This window comes from Pyrus communis, chromosome 9 (assembly GCF_041283825.1).
Source record: "Pyrus communis isolate YQ-2024b chromosome 9, ASM4128382v1, whole genome shotgun sequence".
NCBI lineage: Eukaryota > Viridiplantae > Streptophyta > Magnoliopsida > Rosales > Rosaceae > Pyrus > Pyrus communis.
The window spans coordinates 5,736,620-5,764,121 of record NC_142573.1 but is presented as its reverse complement, the minus strand read 5'-3'; the positions used below and the strand labels follow the sequence as shown (position 1 = coordinate 5,764,121).

At 37.0% G+C, this 27,502-nt stretch overlaps 2 protein-coding genes and 1 pseudogene across 3 annotated transcripts; 1 reads left to right on the top strand and 2 right to left on the bottom strand.

Moving 5' to 3' along the window:
- Nucleotides 1-733: 733 nt before the first annotated feature.
- LOC137738844 (histone-lysine N-methyltransferase ATXR3) lies at nt 734-12,105 on the bottom strand. Its single transcript, XM_068478317.2, has 20 exons — nt 11,892-12,105; nt 9,076-11,710; nt 8,851-8,907; nt 7,501-8,682; nt 6,959-7,332; nt 6,317-6,874; nt 6,048-6,148; nt 4,862-5,912; nt 4,681-4,752; nt 4,352-4,462; nt 4,168-4,268; nt 3,505-3,604; nt 3,308-3,403; nt 2,958-3,125; nt 2,739-2,864; nt 2,588-2,641; nt 1,870-2,117; nt 1,669-1,777; nt 1,274-1,576; nt 734-1,187 (listed from the first exon to the last, which is right to left on the bottom strand). Exons 2-20 carry the CDS (start codon nt 11,579-11,581, stop codon nt 1,011-1,013), a joined length of 7,494 nt encoding a protein of 2,497 aa, XP_068334418.2. The 5' UTR covers nt 11,582-11,710; nt 11,892-12,105; the 3' UTR covers nt 734-1,010.
- Nucleotides 12,106-16,394: 4,289 nt separating this feature from the next.
- LOC137740254 (uncharacterized) lies at nt 16,395-17,173 on the bottom strand. Its single transcript, XM_088699580.1, has 2 exons — nt 16,762-17,173; nt 16,395-16,632 (listed from the first exon to the last, which is right to left on the bottom strand). Exons 1-2 carry the CDS (start codon nt 17,034-17,036, stop codon nt 16,572-16,574), a joined length of 336 nt encoding a protein of 111 aa, XP_088555706.1. The 5' UTR covers nt 17,037-17,173; the 3' UTR covers nt 16,395-16,571.
- An 8,173-nt stretch (nt 17,174-25,346) lies between these two features.
- LOC137738852 (scarecrow-like protein 32 pseudogene) lies at nt 25,347-27,441 on the top strand (annotated as a pseudogene). The gene has a single exon (XR_015966326.1). The product of XR_015966326.1 is annotated as a scarecrow-like protein 32 pseudogene (transcript).
- The last annotated feature ends 61 nt before the right edge of the window (nt 27,442-27,502 follow it).

Sequence of the window (27,502 nt, the reverse complement as noted above, 5' to 3'; positions counted from 1 at the left end):
AAGTGATTAGGTTTGTTCGACTACTTAATAGCAAGGTATTGTGTTGCTACGCATAGAACCATTGTTGGGCTCAATGAATGGAACTCACTGTTGCTCTTTTATTTTGCCCGGGAGGCTAAGCAAGCCAAACACAAAGTGTTTTCGAATACCATCTGATTCACATACGTACAACTTTCAATGCATATAGGTATGTGTTCTTCTCATGTAGAGAGAACAAATTGACTCACTGGAAAAGTCTAAAAAATGCAACAGAACAAAGTGGATTTGTAGTCGTCGTGCTGGAGATGATGCGGTGGAGCAGGCGGAGTTGGAGAGAAATGGGTGATGGGCAGCAAGTTGAGACGAGGCGGAGAATGGTAAAACGTTGGGGTTGGGAAGTAATCCCTGCTAGTCCGAAATGGGTTCGTGTTTGGGGAACCTCAGGAGTTGGGAGTAGTCCGAGGCGGCGGCGTTGCAACGGTGGCGGGGCTAACATTGGTGAGGGTGACTTGAGCGAAATCAGAGTAAGGTGGGGGATTTTGGGTGAAAATCATAATCCGAAGAACATCATTCAAGTCTAGAAACTGCATTATTCAAGCCTTGCCTCAACGGAGTTTCGCCAAGGGTCACCGGAAAAAGCTCTTTCACATCGGAAAAAGAGAGTCCCGGCTTCACAATATGCGTGACGATTAGGATAAAAATGCTCCAAGTAATTTTGGAGAGAAGGAAAACAAAATGCAAAGACAAGAGCTAATGCATTGGACTACTTCTCTACTTTTCATTTCTCTCAAAAATTAGAAGTGGAGGTGAGAAAAAAACAGCTGTTCTACTGCTACGTAATGAATTACAAATTACAAAGATGAAGAGCTGTACACAAGAATTGGAAAAGCTCGCTGTTTGGGAATGATTACAAACTCCCCACATTGAACGGGGCAGCAGTAAACTTTATATCGAAAAATCATTCCGAAACAAATGGGAAAAAAGAGTTAGGGCGAGTAATCCGGCTGTCAGTTCCTGACGCTTGCAAAACTTCACCGATCCCACATAGCCTGAAATATCGCGGGTCTGTGCTTTAACCAATGCACCATCTCCCTGTCCAAATGAGATTTATTCACAACAGCGTCCAGCATTGGACTGCCGATAACTCTGGGAGAGTTATCGAACGACCATATTCGATCCTTTGGCCAAGGTCTCTGCGGCTGCTTCTCCTGAAAAGCAATCGAATATATGAGCAAAGCCACATCTCGAATCAAACGAACTTAAAGGCATAGATATATGAGAGACCGAAACTCACCATCCTTGCTAGCATAAACTTCACTGTCCTTGGACCATAAACACGCTGCCTTGAAGGTTTCTGAACCTTGGCGTAGAAAGAACTGAAGTTCGGTAATGACAAGCAACCCCTACTCGCTCTTGCCAGGCTACAATCCGGCTCTGCACTAGTCTGGTTATACCAAAAAATAAGCTGCCCTAAACAATAGTTTTCCCCATACGTCTTGCAATACTCCTGAAAACCTGATCCCAGTTTCTCGGTGTACTTGGGGCCTAGGTCAAGTGGACTAATGTATACTGGTGGCGAAGTTACAGTTTTGTATTCCTGAAAGTAGAATGAAGCTCGCTTCAGATTCAAATAGCAGAATTGCAGATCAATTAGAAAACTTTTTAGAGGTTCTCATTAGAAGGACGTACCCGTATTCTAACAAAACAACGTGTGTAAGCATAAATATGGATCAAGTCAGCAGCAGCATCGTTTCTAGACTTGTATGTACAAGGAAGATTCCGGACTTCGTCTCTCAACCTTCAAAAACAAACCAAAAATTCCCATAAAGTTGGAATCATTTACCGAGTCAAAAACTAGCATAAGAAAATTAACTCGTGTATGTTACTCACCATAATAAAGATCTTTTAAGTTCCTTCCATAAGTCATCTGAACCTGATGGATCACGAGCAAGGATCTTCGTCCGTAGATCATTTAGTAAGTGTTCCTCCACATGAGGAGCCATGCTCTGAAGAAGCTCCTGTACAAGTGATCCTTCTCCCTTCCATAGAAAGGAAACAGCTTCTTCAGGACTTAACCTTTCTAGCGGAGGTGGAGCATCCTTGGGGTTGCCAAAAGCGCATCTCATAACATACCTCACCTGTAGATATCATTGATCAGATCTTCATACAGTGGAATAGAATACGACAAAACGACCACTTATTGATAGCAGAGAATATCAGAATAAGGATTTAAAGCCTCATTAGGTGTAGTTTCTCCGTACAAAACAGTCTAGATAAATTTGAGAATCAATTGACACGCATAAATATAGACAACAGTCAAATCTGTGCAGAAGTTTGGCAACGAAAGTGATAGAAATTGCAAGCTAAGCAAAACCATTAATTTCAAAATCTTCACATCATGCAACATTCTATTGCGAAACCAGTATAACGAGGCCCACCCACGATAAGCCTATACCACAGTAAGATTCATTATGTCATGATAATGTGCTAGACCACAACCTCTAAGTACTACAGATATCTTACTAAATATGTTTATCAAATATTTAACAAAGACAAAAAGAAATAAAAGGATGATAAGTCTCTTTACACATAGGAAAAGGGTAATCACCTTGTCAAGAGTTACAGCCAAATTCTGAAGCCTTTGGTTGTACACACCCTCGGCCTATCATGCAAAAAGAAATGGTAAGCCAGGAGCAACCACAAAAGACACGATCTTAAAAGGACAAACATAGATAAGTAAAAAAAAAAAAAAAAATCACCTGAACCTCAGCATCACTTTTCTCAACCTCAAGGCAAATATCTGAAAAGTACTTCCTCTTTTCTTCCAAATTGTGCTTTAAAATCTCCTCAGGAAGCTTTGTTCTTTCAAAATTTATAAACCTCACCTTCAATCAAAATGAAAGGGAATGAAAAAAAATGACAGTTGATTTCCATAATTACTAAAAAGTAAAAACAAAGGCAGCAGAAAAACAACATACCAAGCGAGCTGAATATGCAATCACCCAATCTGGCAACCCACCCAGCAAGCAACTGCCTAAACCAGCCCTTCCCAACTCAAGATAGTCCTCCTCAGATACTGAATTTAACTCGCAAGCCTCCAGCATTAACTGATGACGATCAAGAGTTCCATGCCACTCTTTTAGCACCTGATGAATGGACAATAATCCAGTTAATAAAACTAAAATGACTTTAAAGGATAAGGGAGAAGAATACCCATAGGAATTCCTATCTTTGGGGACCAAGACTGAGGTTGAAAGAAAATATCTTAGTTCCCTCAAGAGGAATCTGATCCTCTAAGTATTAAGTGCAGCCATTACTTTTCTCTTACCTTTTGAAAAGCACCTTCGCCTGTTAAATTCAAGTAGCTTCCCCGGCAAACTTGGCTGCCACACAAACAAACTGACGCTTCGTATTCTTCCTTACTCTGTCATAAAAATAGATGAGCACAATCGTTACATGTGTACTTGTGTAGTTATGTAAATTGCAATTTAGTGTACATGAGACCAAGAGGAAAAAGAGTCACACCTCTGTAACGGAGTTGTAATCGAATGTCACCTCCTCACCATATTGAATCTTTCGTACAGTGTAGATTCCAATTTGGTAACGGCCATCTACAGCAGTAACTCTGTATTCACCAAACACTAGATGTTATAGAACTAGCAGGAAAAGTTCAAGCAAATCTTGCAATTACAAAGCAACACTAGATTACTACAGGTACTTCTGTCCAATATAAGACAAAGCCTTCTCATTATCATCATATAAGCCTTCATAACACACAGAATCAAGCCATATCCTGATAATACTCATGTATTGAACTCCAGTGCTAAGCAAAAAAGAATTATTGTTACAACCATTAAAATTCCAGCAATAAAGATCTGAAAAGGCATGTTCTGACTTCTGGCAGCCAAACATTAAATGCTCCTCAAATCATAATACAAACCAAGACACAAAGGGTAACAATAGTACACCATTAGCAACAAAGGTAACAGTGGTGCACCATTAGAAACAAACTACAAAAAAAAAAAAAAAAAAAAAAAACATCTATATGAAGCACAATGTTTACAGAGATATAATAGCTTAAATGTAAAATATGTGAGTGAATTTATAACTAGCAAGGTGACTCTGTTATGTACACCGGGAAGTTGAATTGAAAGTCCTGACTAACAAAACTAAAACAATAGAACTTACTTTGCTTCACAATTAGGTCGGCATGAGTGACAAATTCTACTTGCGTAGTTTGCCTTATGCATGGCATCAACAACGACTAAATCATACCCATCAGCGTCACCCTGACAAACAATAATGAACAATCAGATGCTAATCCATAAAGCATGTACATAACTATGTATGAACTTATGCAAGTGAAAAGCACCTTGGGCCTTTCGAGATAAATGTTGTAAAACTCTGGAGCTGGATCTTTGTTATTTTTCTGCAAAGATCGAATCCCATCTTGCTTCTCGAACCATTTCCAAACAGGATAAACCTATATTATATTAAGTGTAGAAATTAGCCAATCACAAGATCAAAAATCAGTTTAACAAAATTTTATCATATGATTGCATGAACAAGTTATGCACTACTTTTCCATGGGGTTTAACTAAAAATTGGACGAAAGTATAAGATAAGGCAGCATCATATAAAAGTATGGGATGATTAAATGACTGAGAAAACAACTCCACAAAAAAAAAAATGGAGCCATACCTCCCCCAAAAACTCAACAACAAAATCTTCTTCTCCAAAGCCTTCTTCTTTGTTGCAAACAACACCAAGCCCCTGGTCATCATAACAAATTAACGATTACACGATTAAATAGTCATCACCTAATTGCTTGACATAAATCCACGAAGTAACGCATCAACAGGGAATAAGGCAAAAAGTTTACCTTCCTATAAGCAACATACTTATCATCACGTCGGCTCTCTATGGCCTTCAAAATACTCTGACACATCCTAACAGTTCGGACATCACCATCCTTTTCAGCACCTTTTAGGATTTCTTCAACAACAGGATGCAAGGGATAGATCATAGGAGTATTTCCACTCCCAGTGTACCGCCTGACTTGCTTATTCAATGTGCGAAGGAGCACATCTTCAACAAACATATGCTTCTCCACAAGATCCCAGTCCAACTCCTCTGGCATAGAGTCAAGTAAAAGATTGTGGCTATATGGATCAATTCCGTAAACTTCTTGCTCTATAACCTCTTCTCCAAGCATTTTCCTTGGCTTGTAATCCTTTACTTCAGGAAGCTCCATATCAGACTCCTCAGTTCCATTCTTCTGAGAATTAAGTTTCTCAACATAGTCATCTGGTAAAGATACCTGCATTTTCCGTTTCACATCCTCCTCATTGGATACAATAACATATTCCTCAATAACTTCATATTTCCTCGTAACAGGAGGAACCAAGCTTGATTTTGTCATGCGAGCACCCCACTCCCGATCATCAGTCATAGAATCAAAACCCTCATCAGGTGTAAAGCTTCCATCTGCTCTTGACTGCCCCGTTTGACTTTGTGACTTCAATTCGGTGTCACTTTCTGTATCGGAAGAAGTACTATCACTATTGCTCTTGCTATATTCAGAAGACTTGTCCATATCATCAGATGTTTCACTTTCTGAATCCATAGATTTTTTATTCAATCTGGATAAACGCCTTCTGATTTCTCGATCAGATGCATACTCTCCATAATCCATACTACCATTCACAGTGCCATTACTCCTATTCGAGTACTTCCTTTCAGTAGCTACTTTACTGAGCTTCTTTCTACACTTGGAGGATGAAGAGAACCCTGCAAATGTATCATCTTCCCATGACTTAATCAACTCATCTCTTTCATGAGAAGACTTAGAAGCAGCTTCTAAACGTGTGGCAAGTTGAATAAACAATGTTATAATGTGATTCATGTCTCCAGCATCCCCCCGATTCTTTGCTCTGCAGCACAGAAAAATAAAATGAGAGAGAGAGAGAGAGAGAAAGAAAAACTTTTATCACATTGTTAAGTTAAAAAAGGTTCTGAAAAATACATCATGAACGCATACAACAACCAAAAAGTGAAATAGAACTCACTTTATTGCATCCCTGCACATTCGACTGATATCCTCCTTCACAGAACTCAATCCCCGGCGTATGTAATGACCATTTCTCATTCTATCCTGAATTTCAGCAACCTGGTAAAGAAAAGGAAGTAACAAAGTTTCAGAACATATTTATATGAAAGTGAACGTAAACATAAAGGACAAAAAAAAGGGAACCAAATCTAAAAACAAGACAAAGATAAAATACGATAAAAAAGCATCTCAAACATGAAAACAATCAAAGCAAATGACTACCAGTACCTTGGGCACAAAGAAATCATAGGTATTCTCCTTCATGATATCCTTCAGACTTGAAGCAACAAATTCTTCCATCTTCTTGTAACCATGTTCAGATTTCTTAATGGACAACCGCCTCATGCGAGCATCCCTAGATAGAATGGATGAGGACCGTCTAGCATCAAATAGTTTTGAACGTTTGTATAAACTTCCCCGGAATGAGAGATTTGCAGTCTCTCTCTTATCCACGCTATCGAAGTACACTTTCAGTTCACTAAAATCATCCATATCATTGCCTAGAACCTTACTTCTAGAAACAGATGAAGATTTCTCACTGATCTGTTTCAGACTCCTAATTTTCGAATGGGATTCCTCAAATATCTTCGTACCAGATGAACTTTGGCTCTTAATCCAGTTCAGATTCTGAAACTTAATTACCAACTCGCCAAACTGGTTGCAACCTCTGATATCTATGGTAGATAAACAAGGAAGTGAACTAAGGATCTCTTCAAGAGTGTGCGGGGTGATGTTGGTGCAACCAATCAGAACCATAGAGTTAATCTTTTCTTTGCCGTAACCACTCTGCAACCAAAGAATTACATTAGATTTATGAGGATGTACATAGATGCCTACTGTTCTGTGATGCAAAAAAATAGCAAAACCTACCATAATGTTCACAATCACGGAATCAGTGCAGTTGGGACCCAAGGATGAAAAATCAACCTGTCTTGAAATATCCTTATAAAACCTCACAGCAGCTCTCCAGTGCTTACAGGTCATAGAAGCAAAGGTAAGGGAATTCATGTCTAATCTCAGAAAATGAAAGATTCGCGCCAGCACTTGCCCATCTAATAAACCCCAGCTTCCCGTCTCTGAGCCATAACTCCTACTCTCTTCTGTGTAGAAAGAAGCATCACCACATAGATCCTCAAATGTGGATTCATCCTTTTCAACTGTTAGCAAATCATCTCCCATGTCATAGTCATCTTCACTTTCATCAACCAGCAACCGGGCTCTCTTGGCAATACGGGCATCAACATCTGAAGCAAACCCCAAATAGATTAATGCATGGATAAAACGAAACTTCATGACGAACACCAAAGTTCAAATTGAAAGGAAATCAAACCAAAATGTACATACAAAAAAGATTGAGGTCAAGGAAAAGAGAAGATAGAAGGCAAATGGACATTAAATTGAATAGATCATACCTGTTTTCCAGTACATATGCTTCTCCACCTCTTTCTTTGGCTGCTTTGCATTAATCCATGGATCTAGAACATCATTTATGGCCGCAGCAAACTCCCGGCTTTTGTAAGATTTCATCACCAGTTCATGAAGCTTTCCGCATGTATAACCAATGAATTGAGGGTGCAGGTTGTGCAGCCAACTCGACCTTGTGGTCAACTCTTCAAATAAAGCACTTTTAGATTGTGATGAAGCAAGTCCTGAAGTATCACGAGATCTTGTGTTCTTCTCCTGCCGATTCAAATTAGTAGCTTCCGAAATCTCTGCAGCAGATGTCACTGGAACCCAGACTTTATCAAATTTCCGGAAAACACTGGTATGTTTTAAGATCACTCCTTGATCAACCAAGACCTGTAGCTCAGAAAATGATGAAGGTCCTCGTTCGTGCCCAGCACCATCAAGGTAGTACCAGTCACCCAAGTGCAATTGCAGCTCATCGACTGTGCAAATACGGTCTTTTTTGGTGTTAATAGATGCAATGCATTTTGAAGACCCCTGTGACTGTCGTTCACAAACTGGTTTCAACTGGGTATCACCTTCTCCCGATGATCTCTTCCCATCACTACCTGAAGTATATGACCGAGAAGACCTTGACGTATACCTCTCCATACCACGGGCTTTTATGCGAGGCTCAGAAACAAATGAACCATGGTCTTTAACCACACATGCATTTATCCTGACTACCGGAAGCATAGTTCCTATTATTCCTTTTATGACAGTAGGCTTAATTTGAGTTGTTCTGCTCATGCCACTAAAATCACTTATCTCATCTGGACATGAAAAAGCCCAAGTAGGTAGATCAAGTCTTCTGCTTTGCGAAGGATAATACAATTCATCTTTTTTATGCCATCGAGGGTCTTCATAACCAGACTTTGGCATCTGGCATAATGGGAAACCATCGTTTACAACAAATTTCTTTCTAGAAGACCTCTCTTGTGATGCTTCATCATTCCTCTTCCAATCACCACCCTTGCATGACCACCGACCAGAAAACCAGTCATCAGAATCACCACAAGCAAACCCAGCGTCCTTGTCAGAAGGTGCAGTCAGCCTAATTTCTGCAGCTTCCTTTATTTTAATGTCAGAGTATCCAGGTTCCTCGGTTTTCTGATCATGCTGTTCCGCATTGTGGCCTTGACTGAAACCTGTGCATGCCAATAGATGCGTAAGTAAAATACTTCTTGTAAATAAAAATACAATTTTTAACAACAATTTCACGTCCTTTCTAAATTTCACATTCTATGTTGTCTGAACATCAACTTGACGTCCTATTTAACTCCTAAAAAAACTGAAAAACCAATGTAAACCACTACCTGCAGTGTTTTCCCATCCATCTCGTTGTGCATATTCAAACGACATCTGCAAAACTTCTGCAAAATGACAAATATAAAAGAGGACAAAAAATGAGATATCTCCACACAAACATATAAATAAATAAATAAAAAATGAGGTAAAATTTGTTACTTCACAACAGCAAAAATCAAATTTCAAAAAAATAAAATAATAATAATAATAATAATAAATCAGATAAAACATACCTCCAATAGCTTCAAGCTCCCTGCCAGGAATAACTGTCAAACCCTCCATCAGAGCTCCAACCCTTTCTTCAATACGGAGATCTTCTAAAGGCTCAGAAGCAGCTCCACCAACATCTGGGCCAAATCCTGGTGGTAGCAAAGTGATCGCTGCCTCCTTCCCACTCTGAGCATCATATTGCCCAGTATCTCCAGTATCTGCCAAAAGATTACCGGGAGCTTCTGGAGGGCTTACTAGTCGAGTTATAGAGTCTGATACAATGGATGGGAAATGTACGGTCACCAGTGGTGAAACTGCATTTTCAACAGTTACCCACCTATCACTATCTGAGTGCTTGACCATGTGGTCAGACATGAGAGCCCCTTCTTCAACAAGTGATTTAAGCTCACACAATTTTGAAGGTCCACGTTCTACACCATAATAATCGAGGTAGAACCATTTCCCGGTGGATGAATCAGCAATAACCGGGACATGTGGTGGTGTGTCACATATATCCATATCTTCTTCCATCGAAAGCAGCTCTTCAGGAGGGGCTACACTGATAGGACTCATATGAGAATTTTCGGTGCAATTTACACTTGGAATTTGAGATGGTTCTTCTTTGTGAGACTCACTGGTGGTATTTGTCTCCACAGATACATTAATATCAGGGACAGTGCTTCTATCTAGAGATTCTTTAGCAGTTGAATGTGAGTCTTTTCCACAGGGATCCTTCTGCGTCAGCTTATCTTCTTGCCCCCTATTACCGTAATGGGAGTTGCGCCTTTCACTTGCTCCACCTTTTCGACTTGTGTCTCGATGATTATTAGGTCTAATCCGATCATGTGGGGACCGCTCCAAATGATTTGGAGTGTGATTCCTGCGGTCGTGGTATCGAGGTCGATCTTGTGGAGACAGACTCCGGTTCCTGTGACCATATTGACGGCTCCTATCATATGGAGATCTCTCCTGACCATATGGAGATCTCTCACGTCCATATGGTGATCTCTCACGCCCAAATGGTGATCTCTCACGCCCATATGGTGATCTCTCACGGACGTATGGTGACCTCTCACGGACGTATGGAGATCTCTCATGCCCGAATGGAGATCTCTCACGCCCGAATGGTGATCTCTCACGGCCATGTGGAGATCTCTCACGGCCATGTGGAGATTTCTCACGGCCAAGTGAAGATTTCTCACGGCCATGTGGTGATTTCTCCCGACCATATGGTGATTTCTCATGACCATATGGAGACCTCTCATGGACATACGGAGATCTTTCACGGCGCATTGGGCTTCTATCCCGGTGATCAAAATAACGGGCCCGATCACGTGGGGATCGCTCAGAATGACCTGGAGGTCCTGGACTTCTCCCATGCCTGTCATAAACTACTCTGGAAGACAAAGTAGATTCATACGGCCTGGAGGAGTACTTATCTGATGCAACTCTTGACAACGAAGAATTCCGATAAGACCTCTCCACAGAACTGCGAGAATAATGCTCAGAGTGGGCAGAGCGATTGGTGTCATCAGAAACCCTACGAAATTTTGTACCTGGATAATCGCCATAGTCTCCATAGTTCTTCCGCTCACCGATACTTGTATCAGTACCAAACCTTTTTAACCGATTAACAGAAGGGTATTCTCCAGGGTGGCACTTAGCATTGCTGTGCTCATTTCTGTAAGCACCGTCCTCATCAACGATTTTGGAACTGATTCTCGTCTTCCTGTCAGGGCCACTCTCCCACCTGGCATTACTCTTGCTCTGCTGGCTTCCACTTCTACTAAAGTCTTTCCTTCTGAAAGGATCATCATTTGAATACTTCCCGGGAGGTGGTGTACGCTCACGATCAAATTTCCAGCTCTTTTCCTTACCCATATCATACCTGCGGAATTTACCGGGAGTGTAGTCATCTCTGCCCACTTCCCCTTTCTGCCATCTATCTGGAATGAACTCACCTTTCTCAATTTCATCCTTGGGAGGTCTCCACGACCCAAATTCAGCTTCGACTCGTCTGCTCCTCTCTGGAACAATCTCTCCTTTCTCTACGTCCCCTCTTCGCCATTTCCCTGAAAAGGACTCTGATTTCTCCACCTCACCTCTCCTCCACTTCTCACCAACAATCTCTCCCTTCTCAATTTCACTTCTTCTAGACTTCTCTGGCACGAATTCACCATTCTCCTCTTCAACTTTGGGCCACTTCAAAGTCCCCAATTCACCCTCTTCCACTTCCTCCTTCTTCTCCTCAGCATTTTCACCATTCTCAGCTTCCTTAGTAGCACTGTTAGCACCTTTATCCAATCCCAGTTCACTTTTGTCGGACTCCTCGTTCTTCGAAGACCCGGGGTTCTTAACAACTTTCTTCTTGGGCTTCATTACCTTCACTATCTTCTTCTTCTTAACCGTCTTGGAATTGAAGCCATTGTTACCGTTCTTGCCTCCGCAAAGCGTAGTCTTCTCCTGAATTGGAAAGGTGTCCATGATATTATGCTGCAAAGGCATGCATGCGACGCCTCCATCGCCCATGGAAATCCCAACCCTCCGCACCCAATCCGAAAACCCTATCTGTCCCCTTCCCCGGGGCTATGGATGCTCATACTGCAATTCGGTTCAACTGGGTCTTCCCCTCCTCAATCCGCGCTCCAATCGAAAACCCTATTTCCAAAAATTCAACAAACAGATCAATACAAACCCAATGTAGGGTTTCAATGTCGAATACAACGCATGCATAAACAAACAAAATATGAAGAAAGACCCAGAATTCCAAAACCTCTGTAATTCAAAACTCTAACCCAGAATGCTTACAAAACAATCGAAATCGAAAGGGGGAAAATACCGAGAAAATTGACGAGCTGAGTGAATAGATCGGCGAGAAAATATAGCTTGACGAAGCGAAGGAGCGCGCGAAAGCAAGAGACTTGACGAATACAGATCAATAAACCGCGAGAAATCGAAAGCTCGAAGGCCAATCTCTCTCTCTCTCTCTGTATCTCCGCGTCTGTGTCTCTCTGTTCGTTCCTCTCTCTCCCGTATGCTGTTGTTCTTGGTCTGAAAGACGAAACCTTCGTGGTAGTATTTATTTATTTTTCCCTTTGGGCTTGTACTTTCATTGCGAGAGAAGTGTTGAAATTACCATAATAGCCTTGGGGAGTTTGGTCCACGTGGAAACGGACTCGAGTTAGTAGTTTCAATAGCACAAGAGGTCCACTTGAACTGTGACTCGTCCACGTAATGGATAACCTAACCATTCACGAGATTCGAATATAAGCCTCTTACTTCTAAGTGAAGTAGAATGTCATCAGATTATAGTACTGAATGACTCATTTGAAAATTAACTCTATGTTTTCTTGTTTTGATAGATGGCTCGTTTGAACTTTTAAATAACTACAAGTGTTTTTTAATAAAAATATTTTTGAAATCAATTTTTAGTTAAAATACAAGTGAATCTTGATAAAGGATTTGAAAGTACTTTTGAAACCAAAAATATTTTTTTTTAAATAATTTTCAATCATTTTAAAAGTACTTCAAAATGAACCAAACATCATTGCAAATACAATGTTAACTTCTTGTTAAATATTTGCATTCTAATTCTAAATATATTTATTATAATTTATTCTATTCACGTGCTTCGTTAAGCAAATGAAATCTCTCATAGCCTAGCTTGCTATATCTTTCTTAGGAGTTTTAACGAAAAATCCGCCATACTATTCATTTTAACGAAAAACCATATTTTTACACTAAAAAGTCAAACCTGATACTATTTACTTTACCTTTTATTTTGTCTTTATCGTTAAAACTCAAAGTTTTCAAGTCATTTTCATTAGTTTTCATCTGTTTCTTTTGGTAAGTGTTATGCTAATTTGATGGACTCCGACATCTTCTCAAATTTATTGTTGAAAGTTCTTGTAACTGGTTCAATGAAAAGCTATCAATTTTTTATTAAAAAAATATAAAAAGAAATTGTAAAAATACAAATATTTTGATGGAAATTTTAACGAAAAGCTTCCGGTAATGTTTACTTTAACAAAAAATTACTTTTTTACACTAAAAAATCAATCATGTTACTATTTATTTTACCCTTTATTTTGTCCTTATCATTAAAACTCAAAGTTTTCAAGTCATTTTCATTAATTTTTCTTATATTAAGATGTACAAAGTCACTTTAAGCAAGTTATAAATTGACTTGGTTCAGTATGCTAATTAAACACATAAGAAACAAGGAAAAAGGAAATCAAACTTATCAATTCTTGCACCTTCGACACTGAAGCACACGACAGAAAAAAAAAAAAAAAACATTATAAAAGTAACTTGAGTAAGATCATTTTTTTGCTGATGTATAACAAAATTAACGTTACGATATATTTTTTTTTTAAATAAGCTTATAACTCAATTGATTAATAATATTTACGTGTGCAAGAAAATTAGTTTCCAATAAGTCAGTTGTATTAGCATTCGAGTCGTAACGCATAGATTTGTCCCGAACTACCCTTCTGCACCTTGAAGAATGAAAGATGGTCCAAAAGTAAATCACATGATTAAGCATCTAAAACTACATTAATGAAATTATCTTTGTCAACCAAAAGATGGTGAAAATAAATCTTTGTCTTCCATCCCAACAAAAAAATTAAGAACAGTGACTTAATTTTATAAAGCAAAATTTTGCTTTTTTTTTAAAAAAAAAAAAACTTCACTTGCATGTAAGTTTATCATCTCTAATTTAACAAAAATAAATAAAAAATGAAAAACAACCTCTCTCCCTCCCTCCCTCCACTTTCGCTCTCACTTGCTTCCTCTCTCCTTCAATTTTAATAACCAAAATAAAAAATTTCACACATTTTGTATGTGGACATATACTTGTATTGAATAAGGACGACAATGCTGCATAAACTGGGGTTTAGCCTAGGTAATAATACGTGTGAAGGGTGTAATTGTCATTGTGGGTGAATGGTGGGGTCCATGTGTGGTAGGGAATCATAGAAAATAGGGCAAGGTTATTTTGGTAAACGTGGTTTTGGCGCTCAACTGAAGTTGAGCAAAATAATTTTAGGAGGCAGATTGCAAATGTGGAGGGAACTCCCAACTCCATAGGCGATTGTGTTTGTGGTTCTCAGGCTTTGGAGTTGTACTGTGTTGGGACTCCTTGGACCAAAAGCAGATTAGGGCAAATTTGAAGGACTCGTTTCCAAAATATTTGGAACTTCCCAAGTGCCTAAAGCAATTTAAGCCCATCATGACAAACCCACTGTTAACTAGGATGATTTGCACTAACCATACAGCGCACTAGATTAGTTATCTCACACGGTCATGTCAAACGAAAACATATCATGACAAACCCACTGTTAACCATGATGATTTTAAATGCGATGAAGAGCACAATTCCAATTTTTGAAGATCTAACTATTGGCACATGTTTTTTTTTTGGTCTACTAGTTTCCGCAATCCTCATCTCTACTGCATTTATTTTTTGCACGTATCGATGTTTAACCGCTCAACATTACGTGTTACAAAATATTACTAATCTTATTGTCGTCCTATAAAAATTTTATAGAGCTTTATTGGTCCCTGGTAAAATGTAAAATAAACATCATTGGTTACTTGGATCGTGGTGATCAATGAGTGAATATTTGATCAGATTCTTTATTGGGTACTCACAAGGCCCACATACTCGTGCAATTTGACTCTACCAATAAGTCTCATGGACCCAAAGCTGAACTTTGAAGCACAGCCTCTCTCCACCGCAAGATGGGCAGCATGGGCTTCGGATTCCAAGGGGGAAATAGCAGTACCCTTCTTTGCACTACCAGCCACCAGAGAACCAATGGAGTCACGAGCCATTAGTCCCCAGGCCCATGGAACCGGAACGGGATCATCTCTTAATCCCTTCTATCAAATCTTACCAATCAACAAATTTGACTTTTGAAATTTGATCAAATTTCAAAAATCTGGATTTGTTGATTGGTAGAATTTGATGGAAGGGATTCAGAAAGGATCTCTTTCCCATGGAACCATCCTCCTTAGACCATGCCCCATCAAAATTTACTTTGATGATATTAACTGGACATGAACACCAAAAAGACGTGTCATCCTCACTCGAAGATAAACCATTAGGACTATTACTAGAGGCTTCCACAAGGGATGAATCCAAAAACTCAAAAGCTGCTTTAGTAGCTCGAGAAGCCGTGTTCCGCTCAAGGCCGCTGGTCGTTGAAACTACAATGGCATCGCGATTTCCAAATTTCCCAGCAAACAAACGAAGCAATAGTACAGACCCTCTCTGGTTTTCCCTACAGGAGGCCAGCCACAACCTTGAGAGCTAGGAACCGCGTGTCAAAACTTGTGATGATTTGGTGGTCAATCCGCTAGTTAAGAGCACTAGCAAACCAAACACCACACGTCCATGGACGCAAAAACAGAACACGTTCATCTGATTCGGGGTAAATTTGGAAGGGTAATTGATTCATCTCACATCCAACCTGCACTGCTCTTCCCTCATCAATGGATCAGAGCCATTTGTTTTAGACCTCAATGGCACACATACGTGCTCTTTGACACAAAAAGACACAACATTTTTGTGTCATTTAGAGCAAATAGCATAAATAGGTACTGCGTATATCTGAACTCACAAAAAAACAAGAAGAGAAAAGAAAATAAAACCAGTCATGTGGCATTCGATCAGTGGCCTCATTTTTCACATGGGTTGGTATGTAGTAGTCAACCAACTTATGCGGCAATTGATTTAGTGGTGCCATCTTTTCATCCACAAATGTAACTAGGGTTTGTTAAGCTGAGATGAGACATTGAGCCATAACACACCACATAGTTACTCCATGATCCATTATGCTGTGGATAATCGAAATTTGAGCTGAATTTAATGCACTATAGAAAAATTGGAGAATGTTTCAAAAGCAAAAAACTCTCTCTTGCAATCATGACATAATTTTGACGACGTTATTCATTCGATAAATACTTATCACGTGTTCAAAAAATATATTATCGATTCAATACTTATCATGGATTCAAAAATGAACCACCTGTATAATACTTCAAAAGTGGTCAGTCTATGATACCAAGGCATTGATGAATTTACGCAAAACAAGAAAAAACCAAACCCAGAAAACAAACTCAACCAAACCACAAATACACAGAAACCCTAGAAAGAGGGATTTACAAAACACCCAAGCAAGGGAAAAGCAAACCCTAGCTAGATGCCTAGCTTATATCTTTGTTGAATCTTATTGCCATGAAATATAAAACAGCATTCCGACATATTTGGACCCTTTTTCTAGTAAAACTGTAAAATCTTAAAGCAATCAATTAAAAAAATTACTGATTCGTCAAGTTTAGACAATAATATAATCTTTGGCTATATAGATCGTTAAGTAATCGCAAGCATTGAAAATACAGATGGTTCTAAAGAAAATTAAATCCATCGTTCTTCTGTACCGATACAGTACATATCTAACTCCGATAATACATAGTTACATCAACAAAAAGCACTTAAAAACAGAACACATCGTCAAAACATGAACGGCGTTGCTGAGAACGCTGCAGGTACCATGGTCGGCCCGTCGTTTCTCCTGAAAATATTGGTAGAAATGAACAAATTAAAATTCCATAAATGAAATATATATATGTGTGTATATATATATATACGCACACATACAACCTAAAATAATCAAACAGTAATCCCGTGATAATATAATTACCTCGAGTAGTACTGAAAATCATCACTAGTAGTATAACTGAAACTTGGAGCCTTGGCCCTTGGCCGTCGACCTTTGGCTGATGTCATCTTCTTAGATTGAACGTTACCCTCATGACCAGAAACAACCCCATCCTCTGAGATTGCAACAAGAGCTGGCCTCCATTGATGACCTCTTCCAGATTTGGAGCTTCTCTCATGGGTTGATCTCGTCACATGATTTTGGGTTCGCGTCGACGATGAACGGTAACACGAACCCAACTCCAAGAGGAACTTCATAATTCTGGTTTGGTTCGGATCAGTTTTTTTTTCGAGAAAACTCAAGAACCTATGCTTATGGTTTTGTATAATTTGTCAGGTGTTGTAGAATTAGCGTGGGATGGAGGTACTCGTAAAGGTGTGACATTTGATCTGTTTCTCTAGCTAGTATTTATAGAGAGAGATAGGGTTAGGATTTTTTATGCTGACGTGTAGTGTCTCTATTTTTGAAATCTAAATGGATATGTTACTGTGTTGATTTATCCTTATCTTATCTGCGTAATCCGAAGGGGTCTAATACGTTTGGTTTGCCTAATCCAATTGTTACACCTTGCACAGGTACTGTGCACCTCTTGATTACTACTTATTACGATGTGTGTTAATTATCGTAACATACTATATTACCTATGGTAGTATGGTTTTTAGTTAGGATAATTACTATGTTAGGTTATATACATGTGGCCAGGATATTGGATGGAGCCCGAATATGTTCGAATTTCAGTTTTTCACAAAATTTTATACGATAAGGAAATTTAATATTATTAAGAAATTCTAAAATAACTGAATTTTTGTTTTTTAGAATTTGTAAATTTTTTTGTTTGGTTGATCTAAAAGAATAATGGAATTTGAATACGAAATTAGTGTTTGTATAGAGTCATTAACATATAAATGAAGATAGTAGTTAGAAAAATGTGTCAGTAGTGGTGGCGGCTATGGGTGGTAGCGGTGTCAGTGATAGCGATGAGTTGTGGGGCCCACAACGGTATGCGGTCGTGGCGGCAGCTGTGATAGTGATGATGATGGTGGATGGTGGTGCATTGGTGGTGGTGGTCATTCATGGTAAGTTTTTTTTTATATTTTTTTATTTTTAAACTCTCATTCCTGTATAGAATTTAAACTTGAGAATTGGAGGTCCTAGATTCTTTCTTCTTTTTTTTTATTCAAAAATTTTAAATTTCTATATTTATGAATCCAGAGAAATTGATGCATATTAATTTAAATTCTAATTTTTTACTAAATTCCAAATTTAATATTTTGGTAATCTTTTTTATTTATTATTGTAGTCTAGTACGAATCTTCATGAAAGTTTGACAAGATTTTGGAGTCTTGAAGATGTGTAATCTCTAGCATAACATCGACAAAAAATACTTAATAAGAAGAGTCTATGATATCGTTTGTAGGCTAAATTATTAGTTGTTCGAGGGAATGGAGATCAGTGGGAATTTAACTTGATTATATATTACTTTCATTTTGGTTTTTATATCTTCAAAACATTTTATTTCAATATTTCCTCCATGATTATAGTGAAAACTATATAAAATTTGGATTAATTTCCAATTTTCCTCCATTACAAGGAATATTCTCTTGACTGCTGTGTCAATTCTATGACTCTAAGTGGAATGTCATGTAATCAAATTTGAAGATATATGTCAATTCTATGTGAATAGACATATGAGAAAATGTGATGTCAAATAGTTTTTTAATTATTTGATTGTGTGAGTCCTATTAATGCACTAATTATAGATTTTGAAATTTTATTTTAATTGATTTCTTTTCAAAAATGGGTCCTGCAAATATTGTTTATAAAAAAAAACATATAAATTGAAGGAAGAAAAAAAATCTGACTTTACCAAGTTAGCTATCAAATTAATAATCGATATTTATCTTTTGATATCTCTATCAGAGATGATGTTAAAGCTATTAATTAGTTAGTCTCATTGGTGACCACCTACCCAAATTGAGAAAAATTGGTGTTGGGCCCCTATCTGCACATTGGAGTCTTATTGGTCTATCAATTAGTTGGCATGGGCCTAACAGATTTAAGGCCGAACATAGTGGTAGAAGAAGAAAGAAGTACATATGAAAAATAAATGAGTAAAATGCCGCACTATCGAGGGAAGCACCGACACTTCTCCACCACAACAATGGCAGTTCATGCGCCCTTTCCCAGATATTTTATTCCCAACAACAATCAGAGCCTCAGGGAAAAACGAATAGGAAAAAATTGTCCTTCCCAACCTCCAAATCTCCTGACTAATGGGGATGCCTGTAATGGTGTTGGCTTAATTGTCGAGCTTAAATATGAGGATGAGTGCATGTGCGCTTAAATATGTCGCCTGTCTGTTCAATTCAAAGACTTCATATAGTAACGTAATAGATGGGAATTAGGCCAACTGATTAAAGTAGTATGCATGTTTTATTGTATTCAAGTTTGAATCACATTCATCTTCACTTGTAAGTGAAAGGTTTTAAGTTCGATTATCGTAATAGATAAATTTGAACCACATTATTATTAGTCTATTGTGAGACTAAACTTTCACCCTCCGCCTATTGAAAAACTCTTTAGTCAATGGATGGAAAATTAGAATATTGCAGTTGTCAAAAGAATAATGGAAGAACTAAAAATCCTGAGGATCATATGATCATCAGCAGTGGAATATAGTGGGAAAAGATAGCTCGATTACCCCACTTTGTATCCCCAATGATTGCTTGGATCAGGAGCATCAAATTCCCTCCTTTAAGAAAAAATTTCAAAGCACAACTGCTTCATGTGAAAGAGAGAGATTCATAAAATAAATGTCTATTAATTCAAATGGTAACTACAATGGAAATGTCATCATTTCATAGAGTAATAGGGGTTCAACGGTCCACTACCATATTGTTCTCAACTTAATTAGGTGTTGAGCACTTGCATAACAGTGTGGATTCGATCTGTCAGTGACTAATTTAACATATAATTTAACAAAATTTATCGTTTATCCCAAAAAATAAATTAAATTAAAAAAATTAAAATATTACCGGCTAACTCAACATGTGTAGGGTTATCACATAAGTTATCAGTATGGATCTAGTCCATTGGAACAATTTGAACAATTAGAGTTAGTTTGGGTCGAGTTCCGCTCTAATGTCATGAAGAAATTTGAGGCACACTGTAAAACCAATTGGCAATATATAAGCTAATGTACTCCTTATAACACTCGTAAAAGTACCCTTATTATTTTACGTGGGATTCATAATTTCACGCCCTCAAACAAGAAAAACCTATTATTCAAGAGACTACTATATATAAGCTAGATTGGTTGGTAGGGTGAAAATCACTATGCTTAGATGAGTTTATATTTCACATAAATTAAGTAAGCAGAATTGCCTAATTGTTTTGACGTGGCATAAATGTCGTCTCACCCTACTGATTAGAGGGCACATACATTTCCATCTTCTTCAATCGTTCCACTACAAACAGAACAGAGTTCGAGAGTTCTCGGTATTGTTTTTCTTCATGGTTCTCATCACATGCATGTCTGGATTTGGGGTTGGATAACCTGCAAATTCCGTATATACAATACTGTGATCTCTAAGCACTATGTTCTCCACAGGTGATCTATGAGTTGAATATTGATCTTGGAGAAACTTTTGACAATATAGTTAAACTATATTCCGTGAACTTAAAAATTATAATATAACAATATATACATGTTATAACATGAATGAGTCGATAACGTACTAGGTGATAATATAATCGTCTTTAATTCCTTAATCAGTTTAAACTTTTAATTAGTTTCCGCATGATATCAATTAAAGTAAAAAAATTCTGCATGATGGACTCATGGAGAGTCGAGGCGTCCATTACACATAATACAATTCCCTTTACCCTAGCCTGTAAGGGAATTATGTAAAATCTAAACCACAAGATTTTCGTCGGATTGTCAAAGTAAAGTGAGAGTGACTTGTCTCTTATAACCGTACAGCAACCTGCAGTCCAGGCAAAGCCCCAGCTGTACAGCTCTTTCAGCAACAAATTATTCCGGACAAAAATATGTATCTAATTTTTATGAATCATCCTCGATGGTTCAAATCAGAATCGAAGTAACTGCATTGTTTTATTTTTGTAGTTTTCTTACCGTCTAAATGCATGAAGAATATATATAATTGTCTCAGAGCCAATAATAGTAATACGAATGTACTATATCATAATTAGTATTGTTCTATATGAACATTAGTTGGCTACTTAAAGATGAGTAGAAACTTCTACTCAAAACTCTTAGTATTTGAATCACAAAGTTTTGTGCATATAATCAAAACCGTTCATATTATCAATTATACTGTAAAGATCATCTATGCAAAATATGAATTAAAACTAAGGTCGTTGAGTCAATCTATTCTAGCAAATACATAGATTATGACTGAATTTCTTTGGTTGCCCTAGCATCGGTAGCACGCGCGACCAGCTGGCAACTGAGTTGTGGATATCAATCTAATATGCAAATTAAGTCAATTAATCCAATGCCAAATACAAATAACGGGGGTGTGTGAATCAATTTACTTACACAGCTTTAACCATGCATGCATGCAATTATCTGTAATTATGTATCACTCTTCTCTTCTGTGCTCATATGTGATTTTGATAACCTCCACATCTTCTACCCATGAAAATGATTGCTGACCAACCAAAAAAAAAAAACCCATGAAAAAGCTTTGCATTGTGTCTTGATGGTTTGGGGTTCATTTGTAATGTGCACGTACGTAGGTGGAATGTATATCTACTGATGTAACTTCTTCTGCGTTTAATGAATAAAGCACCCCTTCAAAAAAAAATATAGGGATACTTTGGATACAGTCCCTAATCTTTAATATTTTTTGCTTAAAACCTTAATAGTATTCAAAGTTTGATCAAGGTCATTTGACTTTGTACACCTCGTTATATTACTATTAATATTTATATTTTTATAGTTTTGAGATTAATTGTTTGATATTTTATGAGATTTATAATCCTATAAATTTAAAATCCCTCATTATAATATTATTAGAAACGGTTACAATAAAAAAAAATTCAAACATTTTGACTGAATAAATGCATAAAAACTATGTAAAAATAAGAAATAATAAATGGCAAATTAAAAAAAATTGGTACATTTTACATAAATTAGGGTACATATAAAAGATTAAAAATTATGAGTACAAATGAATTTTTAAAAATATAGGCGCTAAAAGAAACTAATACATGGGTACAAAATAAAACTAAAAAGAAAATACTACAAATTAAAAAAAAAATGTTGCCAATTAAAAGTGGGTACAAACTAAAAATATAAATATATGATACAAAGTTTAGGCATAAAACATAAATATACCATATGTAATTTTTCTAGCATTGATTAAATATACAATGTCACATGACGGTATAAACATGGGTACAAACACAAATAAAACTTTAAAAAATAGGGGCACAAAAAGAAACTAATATATGGGTACAAATTAAAAAATATTTGCAAATTAAAAATAGTACAAACTAAAAATAAAAATATATGATAAAAAATTTAGCCATAAATATAAATATACTAATTGTAACATTTTTAACACTAAAGGAATATATTTAAAAATAAAAATATTTTATTATTCAAATAATTAATGATGTTATTAATACTCAAGGACCTTAATCAAAAATTCAAAATGAATAGGATTTTAATCAATGGAGTAACAAAAAGAAGGATTTGAACCTAATTTTCCCAAAAATATATATATGCTAATACATCAGTTTACACATATATATCAAATCTAACTCTTCATGTCAAATTCAAAGGTGATTAAGAGTGATCATGTATTTTTGGTGACTAAGTGACTAAGGTGACCAAGCTTACGAAAAAATTGACGTGTATGTATATACATTATATATACTACACATAATTAAAGATGAAGAACGACCCGAGTAGGATTTGTTGATCAGCCATTATATATACATATATGGTCATTTTAGTTCCGGTCCCTAATTCCCCAATCAACTTAATTGTTAGACTAAAATCTTATTTGTTTAAATATTTTGATCAAGGTCCTAACATTATTTAAGAGATTTAACTCATGCATTTATGCATTTAATATCCCACAAATTATGAAATTTAAACAAATTCAAATAATATTTTTAAAATATAATAAATATTTGAATCATATTGTTCTTCACAAAGTTATAGCAAAGAAAATAATGTACCCACATAATTATTAATATATTTTAAAAAATAACTACTGACATATTTTAAAACATAAAATAAATACATATAATTAGCATGGGTACATTTAGTAAAATTAAAAATGGATACAAATAAATTAAAAATAATGGGTACAAATAAAAATAAAACTTAAAAAATATGGGCACAAAAAGAAATTAATATATGGGTACAAATTAAAAGTGAAAAGAAAATTGGTACAAATTAAAAAAGGGTTGCAAATTAAAAATGGGTACAAAATAAAATAAAAATATATGATAAAAAATTTAGTCATAAATATAAATATGCCAAATGCAACATTTCTAACACTAAATGAATATATTTAAAAATAAAAAATATTTTATTATTGAAATAATTAATGACGTTTATTAATACCTAAGAACTTTGATCAAAAATTGAAAAGGAATAAGGTTTTAATAAATGGAATAACAAAAAGAAGGATGGAACCTAATTTCTTCATATATATATATATATATATATATATAAACTACTATTTTCTAGGGTTTCCCTCTGTGCAAACATTGCAAAGGACAAACATTTTTCAGCCTAAATAAGCCTGTTTAGTTTGTGGCACGACCTTCCCGTAGTGGACTTCCATTCCCTTTACTATCAAACCATGATTGACGAACAATTATTTCTTTTTGCCTTTGCCATTTTTAAATAAAAAACCAACATTATTTAAGAGTTTATGCAAATATTCCATGGTTTTTAACCCTTATGGGAGTGACATCTTTGTGAGATAACCAAATTTTGTCCTTGTAGGAAGAGGTCTGGTTTGTTTTTACCCCTGGCTTCACATGGCGCAAGAAACCAAGTTGAACTCTCATATGCATCGTGTATAAAAGTGGAAGGGATGGGTAACCATCATGAAACTCAAAGCAAATCCATACTAATTAAATTTTAATGTTATATTAATGTTGTAATTTTGTCTTAAATCATAATGCATGAACACTAATTTGACAAAAGACTGGCCGGCAAAGACAGCTTCTTTAACCTACTCTTTACTTTCTTCAACAAAGTGGCCACAATAACTAGTCTCTTAAGAAAATGAAGGGTGCGAAGTAATAATCAATTAGCAATATGCCAATTTGCTTGGAGAGTTAGCCCTAGCAGAGCTCCATCTATGCAAGTTCATTAGATTCTTACGATTGTAGTGTGACTAATTGTAATGTGACTAGTTGTAAATTTGCAATCAAGTGAAAGATATAAGAAAATACCAACATAATAATTTGGATTATATGAATTGACTTAGTCACTAACTCATTTGACACCATGTTAATTTTTTTTTAATCTGTGTAAATGAGAAATTCATGTGACAAATAACACAAGAAATCGTATACAAAATAATATTTGTACTAATGAATTTTGGGTTACAATCTTTTTACAAAGTTGAAATCCTCTGATTCGATATCTGGGTTTGTAGGATATATATGTGTGTGTGGTCGTCGATCCAAGGGTCGCAATGACTTAATCTCGGATGAATGAATGCTGCAAGGTTTGGCTTGTGGAGATGGAAGAACTAGCATGTGTAGTGGTAATTGATGATTCCTTACAGATTTGACGAAGAACGCAGAGAGTTTTCTGAGTGTTTGTGTGTTTTGGGAGTTTGGAGCGTCTAGGTGTGTGGATGAATTTCTAGCGTCCTTCTTTGTCTTGGAGTCTCATATTTATAGGCTCGCCAAGTCTTGCCTATAGCTGGATTTGGCCTTGATTCATTGACGAAAGAACCAGAACTTGATTTGAGGCTTGGTTCATTATTTCACTCCATCAATTTATTTAAATCAAAATTTGTTTGATATATATTAAAATTAATTAAAGAATTAATAAGGATAATTCTATAACTATTTTCACCAAATGTCAATGGGTGACATTCTTAGTGACTCGTTCGGTTTTGATTAGTCACATGTCATATGTATAATGTGAGACACATGGTGCATGCTACGTAAACCCTAACATGTCCAAATTTAATGTGTTAGTGAATATTTATTTCACAGAAACTTAGATGTCTACACTAAGTATGATTCAAAATTGAAATCTCTTTCATTTAAGTGGCGAGAAATATAGCCAGTAGATCATAGATTGTTGGTTATACACTCATGTAATTAACCTATCACATGATTATGTTCTTATAGACTTTTCCGGATCCTTATAGCTCACTCTCTGTCATCAGTTAATATACCACTAAATTTCACACGTCTACAACTTATTAAATTTGTCCAGAGAATTCAAGAGAAATGTCAATCTACAATCATACGTGCAGCCAATTATCAATGCACTCTTGTCATTTTATAATGAATCTGAAAGTCCTTTTGCATAGTCACTCTATTTATGTAGGGATATATACATACTCTATTTAGTATATATATGGTGCGAGTAGCAGATAAGCTATGGATCCCAACCCTCTGCGTCTGTGCATGTCTCAGAGACAGAAACGCACCTAATACACAAAAGCCATGGACAGATTTCCATTGGCTAAGCACCTTCCATATTTCTCTTGAACTTAGAAACTCGCATACCAACAAGATAAAACCCTAGCTCTTCAATCCAATCCACCAATTGCAGTCTTCACCGGCCGCGGCCGGGTGTCTGACACCTAAATATCTCTTTCGTCCACCGTCTCCTTCCTTCCTCAAACTCCTAATTTGTCACATACCTCCAGTAATCAACAGCCATGAAAACTGAAGTTAGAGGAAGCATTACCTCCGTTTCTCTCCAAAATCCAAGTACTGCTCTCTTCACCACCTCTCAGGGGAAGTCTCTCACCGGCGCGCTTACAGGGTGTCTCGGAAGCCTCGACGGGGCATGTATTGAGAAGCTACTACTTCACTGTGCAAGTGCCCTAGAGAGCAATGATGTGACCTTGGCTCAACAGGTGATGTGGGTGCTCAACAATGTTGCCTCTTCTGTTGGTGACCCTAACCAAAGGCTGACCTCATGGATCTTGAGGGCATTGATTTCAAGAGCCTCCAAGGTTTTCCCTACACCTATGAATTTTAATGGAAGCAGTAGCACTAGTACCATTCCGAGTAGGTTGATGTCGGTGACTGAGCTAGCCGGGTATGTTGATCTAATCCCATGGCACCGATTTGGATATTGTGCATCAAATAGTGCAATTTGTAAGGCAATTGAAGGGTGCCCAAAAGTTCATATCTTAGATTTTAGCATCACTCATTGTATGCAATGGCCTACTTTAATAGATGCATTGGAAAAAAGGCCTGAGGGTCCTCCTTTGCTTAGAATCACTGTTCCCCATTGGGGGCCACAAGTCCCACCTTTGCTCAATGTTTCAAGCGAAGAAGTTGGTCTTCGTTTGGGGAATTTCTCTAGGTTTAGAAATGTCCCTTTTGAGTTCAATGTGATTGAAAATTCATCCTCTTTGGAATTGCTTCTGGGCACTCAATTAAACCCTTCCTCACTAGGGCTCCGGGAAGATGAGGTTTTGGTTGTAAATTGTCAAAACTGGTTACACTATCTTTCCGATGAGCCGCTTGGTGGTATCCCCGGCCATCAAGATGGTTCGATGCGCAACACTTTCCTTAACACCATTAGATCCCTTAACCCTAGAATCATAGTTGTGGTAGATGAAGATTCTGATCTTACTGCACCAAGTCTTAGCTCAAGAATAACAACTTGTTTTAATTATCTTTGGATACCCTTTGATTCCTTGGAAACATTCTTGCCTAAAGATAGTACTCAAAGGATGAATTATGAATCTGATGTTGGTCACAAAATTGAAAACATTATTGGTTTTGAAGGGCAACAAAGAATAGAGAGGTTGGAGTCAGGTGTCACAATGTCACAAAGATTGAGAAGCATTGGTTTTTCAAGTGCTCCATTTTGTGAAGAGACTGCTAAGGAAGTGAAGGCCTTGTTAGATGAACATGCAAGTGGTTGGGGCATGAAACGTGAAGAAGATATGTTGGTGCTCACATGGAAGGGACACAACTCAGTTTTTGCGACAGCTTGGGTCCCAAATCCAAATGCGTTGCTAATTGAGGATTAAGTCGGGCATGTGTGGCCTAAGTGATTTCCGCACTTTCGTTTACTTGTTCTACGCTTTCCTTGACCTACCAGGTGGGGATTAGGGTTTTGCTTTCCTACAGAGGTCCAGGAGATTAAAGGAGAGGCAATGAGATGACAAGGCTTTTGTGGTTGCTTTTTCTTCGTCAAAAAGCTGCAATGAGCACAAGACAAAAAGGAAAACGGCAGGCATTTTGTGGAAAAATAATTTTCACGAGTACTTTGTATTGAAGCTTTAGCTAGCTATGATCTGTCACATGAAAGGCAAAAGAGAGACATGTTATTGTCTGTTGTATTGTATGAGACGAGATCTAGCACTTTATGCAGGCTTTTGTTCCATATGACTACTGTGAAATTAACTTTGTTACCCTTTTATTTAATCATAATTGTAATTGTTTCCTTAAGATTTGCTATTTCTGGTAATACCTCACACTTCTAGCGGAAAATGTGAAAGGAATGACTTGGTGGTTAGTT